The sequence below is a fragment of the Agelaius tricolor genome, unplaced genomic scaffold (genome assembly GCF_023055355.1).
Source record: "Agelaius tricolor isolate 1412-34295 unplaced genomic scaffold, bAgeTri1.0.p SCAF_6, whole genome shotgun sequence".
Lineage (NCBI taxonomy): Eukaryota > Metazoa > Chordata > Aves > Passeriformes > Icteridae > Agelaius > Agelaius tricolor.
In genome coordinates, this window is record NW_027269266.1 from 30,563,161 (window position 1) to 30,573,287 (window position 10,127).

General features: G+C 40.9%; 1 protein-coding gene across 1 annotated transcript; it reads left to right on the plus strand.

Annotated features, from left to right (window-relative positions):
• Positions 1–404: 404 nt before the first annotated feature.
• On the plus strand, positions 405–9,467 carry FAM221A (family with sequence similarity 221 member A). The gene is made up of 7 exons (XM_071429201.1): positions 405–695; positions 2,231–2,404; positions 2,923–3,113; positions 5,657–5,863; positions 6,677–6,787; positions 7,446–7,534; positions 9,232–9,467. Exons 1-7 carry the CDS (start codon positions 640–642, stop codon positions 9,292–9,294), a joined length of 891 nt encoding a protein of 296 aa, XP_071285302.1. The 5' UTR covers positions 405–639; the 3' UTR covers positions 9,295–9,467.
• The last annotated feature ends 660 nt before the right edge of the window (positions 9,468–10,127 follow it).

Consider the following 10,127-nt stretch of genomic DNA (forward strand, 5'->3'; position numbering starts at 1 on the left):
GGCCGTGCCCTGTGGGGCTGGCCGTGCTTGTGGGGCTGGCCGTGCTCTCGGGGCTGGCCGTGCCCACGGGGCTGGCCGTGCCCTCGAGGCTGGCCGTGCCTGTGGGGCTGGTCGTGCCCACGGGGCTGGCCGTGCCTGTGGGGCTGGCCGTGCCCTGTGGGGCTGGCCGTGCCCTTGGGGCTAGCCGTGCTCTCTGGACTGGCCGTGCCTGTGGGGCTGGCCGTGCTCTCGGGGCTGGCCGTGCCCTCGGGGCTGGCCGTGCTCTCGGGGCTGGCTGTGCTCTCGGGGCTGGCCGTGCCCTCGGGGCTGGCCGTGCCCTCGGGGCTGGCCGTGCTCTCGGGCCCACACACGCCTCCCGCATCCGCCCGTTCCTCAGCCGCCCGTGCGGAGCGTGCTGCGGCCAGCCGCCCGCCTGCGCCCGCCTCCCCTCCGCTACCTCCGGGTGCCTCCCGCCTGTTCCCCGCCTTCCCCCGCCTGTCCCCTTCCGTCCCCCACCTCTCTCCTGCCTGTCCCCCGCCTTTCCTCCGCCTGTACCCCGCCTTTGCCCCGCCTGTCCCCGCTGCCTCCCGCCTGCCGCTCTCCGTGCGCGGGCCGGGCCCTGCCCGTTGCCAGCCCCGTGTCCCGGGCGGCCCGGCGGGCATGGAGCGGCTGCAGGTGGATGCGCAGGCCCTGCAGGAGTACGCGGAGTACCGGCGGTGAGCGCACAGGGGCGGCGCGCTGGGGTCGCCGGGGCGGGGGACGGGCGTTTCCAGCCGTGTCGCATCCCCTGCAGCCGGCCCGGCATTCCTCCCGGAGGCATGCCCGCCTCTGAATTGGCTGCTTCGGGCTGTGCGGCGGCTTCGTGGAGCCGCATGCACCGCCCGCCCTTCGCTGTCGCGGCCGGAGGTGCCGTGGCTGGTGTGCCCCGGTGAGGACGCGCTGCAAGCCGTGGCTGTCAGCGGTGAAGTCACGCATCGTCCCTCGCATCCAGGGCGGCGTGAGATGTGCTGTGAGAGGCCATCTGGCCTACCAGTGGCATCCCTGCCCACGGCAGGGGCGCTGGCATTAGGTGGTCTTTAAAGTCCCGTCCAATTCAAGCCATTACTTGATAATCTGCCAGCCGTACTGCTCTTTCAGAGTACAAGGAATTCTGTGCATCGTAAATTCCAAGTTTTGCATTGTATAAATCCCTTACACTGCTGCATGTCTTTGCTAGTCTTGTCAGGGCTTCTCTCGAAAGGCTGAACAAAAATAAACACAGTCGTTGTGCTGAGATGAGATCTTAATTTAGTTTAGGAAAACCTTGAGTAAAACACCGGAGGAAGGCACAGTGGTGTTTCTTACATAAGATGTGCAGTGATTCAGTGGGTGTTGGCTGGGTTGACATGCGAATGATAGCGTTCTGTTGGCACATTATTCTGGTGCTGTATCCTGCTGGCAGTGCACAAATCCACAGAATATTTGACAAAGAATCACTCGTTTAGCATATTTTAGCATATCCAATAAATAATAACTGAAATATTTACAGACATTAATAAAATCACTTTTAGCATAGGTAAGTGCTGCAGTTAAGTCTCAATTGTATTTTACACATTTTATTTTTTGTCCTTAATTAATTCCATAAATGCAGAATTTGGATGCTGCTCAGGAGTTCCAGCTATTCAGTGACCTTGAATTTGACCATAGTGATAGCTTAATCGAGTGCTACAGCCCCCACTAACTTCAGCTACAGAAAACAACATAGTCTCTTGCAAATCAGAAGACAACTTGGATGTGATGTTTGTTGCTTTGATGGCAGTGGGGTTCCCTGCTTGCAGCTGAATACTTAGACTAGACCAAGATTAATCTCCTGATACAAATTTGCAGTACAGTCAGGTGTAGATAGGTGAAGTGACTTGCCAGAGGTCAGCCAAGAAGTCTGAGGCAGAGCTGGCTGGTTACATGACCCTTGATTCTCATTCCTTTTTTTTTTTTTTCCCAAAAGAACCCCTGGTAGTTTGCTGTGTTAATTTTTTCCTTCTCTCTTAGAACTGGTTTTCAGTCCATCAGAGCAAATTTTTAAAAAGAGTATTATTCAAAAAATTATTCTCTAAAAATTAGCTGCAGTTTTGTTAAATTATTAGAAGAGTAATATGAAATACAGGATTTGTTTTGCATTTACAGATAAAGTTCTGTTATATACTTAAAAAAATGAGAAATCTACTTTTATTGTCTTCATTTTCTTATGGCTTTTTTTATGCCATGTATACAGAATTGTAGGTGATGATGATGGAGGAAAGCTCTTTACTCCTGAGCAATATGAAGAGTACAAAAGAAAAGTGTTACCAGCTCGGCTGCAGAACAGGTTGTATGTGAGCTGGAGATCACCAACTGGCATGGACTGTAAGCTTGTGGGACCAGAGACACTGTGCTTTTGCACCCACCGGTGGGTAGCTTCCCTCCTTTCACACTTCAGTGTTCTCAAAAATCAGGGAAATGTGAAGTATTCCCAGACACATTAAAGTAGCACATTGGCAAGTTTATTTAAGGTTTAAGGGTTGAGAAAACTAGGTTTTAAATAGTAACAACTGTTTGTAAATGCAAATGTCAATATATTTTTGAGACCAAAATGGTTTTGTAGTCTCAAGAAATGCAGCTGCAAGGCATGAGTTAACGTAGATCTGATTGATTCTGGTAGTGCTCTCAAAGTGAAACATAAGGATATGTGGTATTTATGTAATGAATAGATGTAAGACCACCTGCTAATATGCGTTTAATTGAATTTTCACAATTAAGAGTAAATTACTCTTAAATTAAAAAAAAAGTAAATACTCACAATTAAGAGTAAAAAGCACAATTAAAGCTACTTCATAACAAAACTTGTGAAGTCAATAATAAGCTTTTCAGGTAGTTCTCTGATAAATACTAACAAAGCTATAAAAGTAATTACTTCTCCTGTTTTAGGTATAAACAACACAAAACAGACTACGAGGTGCTTCCCAAGGAGCGGCCCATCAGTGTGCCTTGCAGAGTGAAGGGCTGCCCGTGCCAGTCCTACCACTTTGTGCCCCTGAACGGCACCCAGCCCGTGCGCTGCCGCTGCAAGCACTTCGCTGACCAGCACAGCGCAGCGCCCGGCTTTCCCTGCAACTCCTGTAAGTCACCGCTGCGGCATTCCTCGCCAGGAGACTCAGCAGGAACAGCGCCTGAGGGATCTGTGCTCTGCCCAGGGTGTTGGGTGTGCGCTGCCCTTGTCTCTGTTAGGAAAATTAATCCACAAACACCAGAGGTTTATGTCCAAAAAGGAGACAGATGAGACAGAGGAGTCCTTTTTTGGCTTTATTCGAATAAAGGGAGAGGCCATGGGGCATTTCCCTGGGATCTCTCAAATTTTTGGAGGACGCAGCCTCCTTTTTATCCTAATTTCCCGGCCGCATTTCCCTTCTCTCTTTCCCAATTGGCTGAGGTACTTGAGAGGTACAGACTTCCTGGAACACCTGATACCGAAGATTTCCCTCTAATGTAAAACCCTCACTTTTAATTTTTAATTCTTACGGAATTTAGAGGTTTTTCTTCCCCATTGTTTCTTTCACCTTTCAATGTCTAATTTCCTTTATCAGCAAACATAAAGTTTATTTGTAAAAGCAAATATCTTTTTCCATTCATCAATCAGTGGAATTCTTCCCATTGTTTCTTTATCTCCCAGTGCTAGTTTTATCTACCAGCAGATCCACAGCTTGTTTGTAAAGACAAATCCTCTATTCCTCTTCTAACCAATGTGTGTTTTCATCCTCGAGAAAGGATGAAAAGTGGGAAGGAAGACATCACCTTTTGCACAGGAGGGTTTAGAACAACATCCTTAGTTTTGCCACGTCCTGTGAAGGAGTTTAAATCTCTGAATGCTTCTGGTCCTTATGGAGACAGGTGCCTGAAGTTAGACAGTATGAAAGCACCCTGTTTGCAGTTTGTCACTTCCAGCTGCATGCACGTGCCTTTTCGACCTGAACTTGGTAGTTTGGGAGAGAAAAGTGTTGGTCTCCATTCCTCTATTGCCTAGCTGACTAGAACATTCATATATTTTTATGTCTTTTCTCAAGTCAACAGGAAGTAGTATTCTGTTCCCAAATAATTCTATTGCAAGCACTCTAACGAAGCGGTTCATGGCCATAGAAATTGTGGGTCTAAAAATGCAAATGGAATGGAGTTTCAGCAAGATCTTAGAGAAGGGATGAAGAAGAAGCTTTTTGCTGCAGTTGTTTGAGGTTAATATTTTGAAACAACAGTAATTATTAACCACAGGAAATAAATAATGCATAAAGATCTTTTAGTTTGAAACCTCAAATTACGTAAGATGAAGATTTTTTTTTTTTGCTGGAGTTCTGCACTGTTATTAAATTTCTTTCATGGAATGTCTCTATTTTGTACAGAAAAAAAGTGTAAACAGATTTTGCTGGTTGAGAATCCTATACCACAGAATAAACCATAAAATGTCTACATGACAGCCTTTCAAGAATTTGCACAAAGTGATGTGAAAATCTTAGATGTGCAGCTGGATAATTCAGACTGAATCCATAGAATACAGTGTTTTCAATATTAATATATATAATGCCCTATGCTTAGTGTTTCTCAAAAATACCAGACACTTCTGAGGGCTTCACAGATTTCACAGTGAAGTGCCAAGAATTGCTTCTATTTTGGAATTTTTTTGTTTTAATGTAATGGTATTAGTCTTGTCCAGTGTTGATAAATCTAAGATGAAGGATAAGTTATAATTGAAAAATTTAACTGCTTGTTGCTCTGCATATGCTGCATATACTGTATTCTGTGTCTAAACATAGAGTTCTGTTACTGAGGAGTGCCCAAAATAATATTAAAAAACCTTTAACATTTTCAAGAATGTGATCAACATATTATGAAAGTTCCACAAAGCTCCACAAAATGAACTGTGAGCTGGGACAAGGGTGATTTGTATAATGAAACATTTGCAACATCACTTCCTCATTTTCTTGGTCACATCATTGCTCCAGAGGGGCTTTGATGACAGTTTTAGATGTAGCTAGGGCAGACAGGTCACTTTACTCTGTTTCAGAATGTCACATAACATTTGTATAACTATTTCAATTCCATCCTGTGGCTGTGGAAGCTTAAAAAACCCTGAAAGTCAGTCTAATGATACTCCTGTGTAGAACCCATTTTGTTGCTTCCACAGTCTCTATTTTCTCTATTCCACAGTCTCTGAGAAAATTTCGCTAATTTTAAAAGATATTTAAATTGTGATTTGTGTAATAAATTGTGATATAAAGTTTCTTCACCCTGCAACATTGATACGTGCTATACATCTTTGGAGGGAATGCTGCCAAAATGCTGGCAGATTGTCGGCTTTACCCAGTGTCAGAACTTTTTGTTTGTTGTAAGTGGACGGAGAGGCATGTTGCTAATGACAATGAGCACAAGTTGCAACATAGGAAATGCAGTTAGATATCAGAAAAGAAATTTCTGATCCAGTATTGGTCCAGGCTGCTCAGAGAGGTGGAATCTCCATCCTCAGAGGTGCTTGAAACTTGGCTCAGGAAGATCCTGTGACTGGATAGCCCTCATGATCTAATCCCAGGAGTCATCCTTTCTCTTTTATACAGCCTTTTCATACAGCTGGATGCTTAAATCCCATCACCATCTCACTCATTTATTTGTTTCTCAGGTTCCAAGTGTTCAGGCTTTCATAGCTGCTTTACCTGTGCCTGTGGTCAGCCAGCATATGCTCACGAAACAGTTGTGGAAACCAAGGAGGAGCGCTTAGCCCAAGGAAAGCCCGTGGGGCAGGATGTTCCTTACGCTGCCATGGGAGGACTGACTGGTTTTAGCTCTCTAGCAGAAGGCTACATGAGGCTTGATGACAGTGGAATAGGTATGTGCAGCTGAAATTTTAATTCTCCACCTAAGTTTTGAAAAGTACTAAATCAAAATAGAGTTTCAAAGTCTGAAGGCAAGTTGGATGAATAGGAGTAGAACTGCAGAAAGACTGTTCCTTTCAGCTGTCCTCAAGGTTTTAAGGGATCACATTGTCCTACTCACTGTAGTGAGTTGAGAAAAAAACTATTTTTCAACAATTCTGATGTTCAATCCAGTTGTTTCTTCTTGAAATGCAGCATATCCTTTAGAGAGAACCTGTAACTTCTAATTCTTCCTGTAACCTAGTACTTCCATGTTCTATTTATGATAGTCCTTTAGCCTAATACTGCCCAGGTATTTTTTTGGTTATATATTCACAGCATTTTTGTTTCCAAACTCAAAGGTTAATAGCTGTTCAGCATGAAAAATAAGAGGTAGAATTGGTAGAACTTTTTAACAGACATGTTAGTTGGTCTTGATACTTTTTCTGCTCTGTAATTTTGTGTTATTTAGTAATCCACATGTTTTGTCCTGAAATACTGTTTTATCTATTATTGCCACATACCCATTATTAGTTTTTTAAATTCTGAACTGGATTCCCAGATTTTTCTGAAGTTTAGAAACTAAAACATTACTGTAGTAATTGAAGAAACAAAGCTTTTCATGCCTTTGAAGCCATCCTTGTAATGCTTTTGTTAACTCCAGTTTATGGGGTCTGCACTGATAGTTGTAGATATGAATCTGTAACCTTGTTCTGACCCCAGCATGTGTATTAGGACTGTATCTCCTGGAGTTAATTATTGTTTCCATTCACCTTATTTTCTGACAGGTGCTCCCTCTGCTGAACTTTTAGAAGCCCCCATTACTAGCATGGATCATCCATTTCTAAAAGCATTTCAGGGACCTTCGAGTTCTGCTCAATCCATGCCACAAATAGCAGGTGATGTACAAATAGGATAATACTGTTATACAAAAATAACTTAATATATAATTAATTGATTTTATTAATTAATTGAAGGATGCTCTGGACATTAAAATGAATATTGAAGCTTTGCTGTATGATAAGTTAGTACAATATTAATGTACTATTCAAATGCTTAGAATAACTTAACACTTGTTATTTTTGCTTGTGATGTGTGTTTTACCTGAAATTATTTTTTTCTTAGTGCTTGTTATATTTCCCATCAATGGTGTCATGTATTCATTGGATCAGTTTTTAAAATTCTTAATTTCTCTTAGAAACTCATCATATCTGAATGGGTTGTACATATTCAGCACAATCCTGTGAAACTGTCTTGTGCCAGAAAGCTTTTTCTATGTGGGATTATGGTTCACGTACACTTATTTTATGTCCCTGATTTAGTACAAAAATGTACCAATTAATATAACAGTTGAACTCCTTTAAAACAATTTATAGTAGGTGCAAGCCTGGATTAAAAAAGTTTCTCTTTGGTCTCAAATGCTCTGTTTTGTACTTGCCTATAAAGGCGAGTTCCCATTTTAAATCGGTTTTGCCAAATGTAAAACATAACTAACGGAACAGCAAGTATCATTAATAAAAAAAGGGTTTTGTTTTCTGTTTATGTTTTGTTTTTCAGGTAGTTCAAGTGCCACAGGGCAAGTTTCTCATGGAAAACAATCAGAAGCTGATGACATGGCTTACTTTGAAAAATGCTATCAAGAACGGGCAAGTTATTACATTTATTGCTTAATTTAAATGCACTTTCACAAGAGGATATCTAAACTCCATAAATGTATGATTTAGGTGGCATAAAAATGCGTTATATAATTCCTTCTCAATTGCTGAGAAAGTGAGCTTCTTAACATAAATTTTAAAATACAGTTATGAGCTACTACAGGATTTCAGAGGTCGGTCATGTGTAGGATGGCATTTACCTTAACCAGGCAGATTTTAATTGAGGGTAACTCCCTATTACAGAAAACCAAAGCATTTTACTATGTGACAGAAAGAAACAACAACACAGAGTCACAGAAACTCCCTTTGACATTTAGGACTAGGTGTTTGCTACCTCACTTATAGAAACTCATATATATATTTTTTTTAATGACTGTCTGTGTAAGTTTGGCTAAATTTGGTCTGTCTTTCTTAGATGATCTGTATCACTCACTTAGAGGCGCCTCCTCCACCACTCTATTTTTAGTTTAAATGCCCTGTGGTGTAGGTTATTCACATTAGCCCTGTAGCTCCACCATCTCAGCTGAAGTATGTCTCGACTGTTTATGAATTCTTTTGTAAAGCAATGTTGCATAATTAACTTGTAAAATCGAAACTGTTTTGCTATTTTGCTTGCTGGCTTGCAACAAGGTTTTGTTAAAGAGAAAGCTGTTCTAGCTTTGTGAAATTCAAAATAGTTTTCATTGCTTTGTAAATACTCAGAAAATATGGACAGATGTTGCAAATATTACATTGGTTCATAGAAAACATCAAATTCAAATTTCTTTGTTTCTTTTTTCCCCTGACATTTTATTTTCTTTGCAAAAGCTAGTAGAAATTTTTGATAAAAACCTCAAGCCTCCAAAGGGGGAAAGGTGATTTAAAATGCATTTTTGTGTAGACCAACAACATTTGCTTAGCAGTAAGTTAATTTGTAGACATCCCAATGAGGTCTTGTTTCCTTTTGGTATTATTTTATGATGGGAAAAAGCATGTTAATTCTTTCTTTCTAGCATTTTAAATAGCAGTGTATGTGTTAGATGGGATGCAAAAGTCTCCATATCCCTTTTATATAATTGCTCTAAATATGATTTCATTCACTGGTGTAGCAGTATTTGAGAAAAATCGTAGCTTCTAAAACCAACAGATGTATTTGTTTGGGTAAATAGTCTTACTATGAAATGACAGAGTGAAATGTGTATGTGTTGATGAATTTTACAATGCTACAAGATCCTGTTGTGTAGAAAAAAATCTTACAGGAGGAAATCATGGCCTTGTGGGTCAGCAGGGAGGCTCTGAGATGAAGGTTCAGCACCATTCCCATGTGGTTTTATGTGTGCTGGTTCATCTAATTGTGTCTGTTGGACATCTGCAATAAAACTGCTCCACCTTCCATTGACATGGAGATAAACCCTGGGCGTTCCTGAGACACACTGGCCTTGAGGGATACCCAAATACCTGAGCTGCCATTACCAGAGATAAGGCAGCCTGCTTTCAGTAGGGGAGGAGCTGCAGCGCCATGGAAGTGCTCCTTTGTCTACTGGTGCAACGTGAGCAGTGCTGGCTTGGGATAATAATGTTGTGTACCTTTCTCCACTGCATGTAGCACCCTGGTAAATTTGTGACTGGATGTAGGAATTTAATGCTGCATTGTTAGCCGATTTGCAAACCAGTGTTTGAACCACTGCTTGTGTCTTTTTTTGTTACAGCTGAAAATGGAGAAGGCTGCTAAACGGAAAGAGAGGAATCCAGTGCCAACAAAGAAGGAATGAGATTAATAAATAAATATTTATTATTTGGTACATTGGTCATTACTGCATTGATTATTTTTCTCTGTGCCTACCTGCATATCTGTATTTATTAATTTATTTATTCTGTTGCTTTGTTCCTTTGCTGAAATTAATTTTTAATTATCTCATTGTAATAAAATTGGTTCTTTAATCAATGTGTTTCTAATCTCCAGAACTGTTACAAAGATATTTCTTTGAAAATGGAGAAGCATATTTAGAGAGTTGTAGGTCAGAGGGTTTAAGCTCTGAGAGAATAATCTTGTATTTAAGTATTAGGTTGTAGGAGGGCAAAGAAAAGATATATCTTAGACTTTTATGATACATTTTCTTTATTTGTGGAGTCCTTTAAACTCATCTTGGTTATGGATTTTATGTGGTGAGATTTGTTCTGTTAATATTGACATTTTAATATTTTCTTTAAATCTTTTTCCCCTTTCTGTTGATTTCATCTCCTTGACATAAAATTGAAACATACCCTTCTTCTCTCACACTTCTGTAGGCTCCGTTCTTGCCATCATATAAACATTTTTTTTAAATATGATATTCTATAGACTTGCAAACCAACTTCCATGCTTATGAGCTACTTGAAGGGATCTTGCTTGTATACTTTATCCCAGATTTCTCTGTTGGTACTATTCCCCCAATTCTATTTGTCTGTTGCTGTCCATAACAATTATTACACTAAAATTCTGAAAACTTTAAGTAGCAATGGTATGTTATTTATAGCATGTAAAGCAATAATTGCATGCTGTTTGGTACAAACTTACTTATCCAAGAGATTCATCATGTCTAATCCAGCACAGACTGAGTCACCT

Excerpts from the sequence above, each read along its gene's own strand:
- FAM221A (XM_071429201.1), top strand. The coding sequence starts at position 640 with ATGGAGCGGCTGCAGGTGGATGCGCAGGCCCTGCAGGAGTACGCGGAG. Across the intron at positions 2,405-2,922 it reads CTGTGCTTTTGCACCCACCG|GTATAAACAACACAAAACAG; the intron begins GTGGGTAGCTTC and ends CTCCTGTTTTAG. Across the intron at positions 5,864-6,676 it reads GCTTGATGACAGTGGAATAG|GTGCTCCCTCTGCTGAACTT; the intron begins GTATGTGCAGCT and ends ATTTTCTGACAG.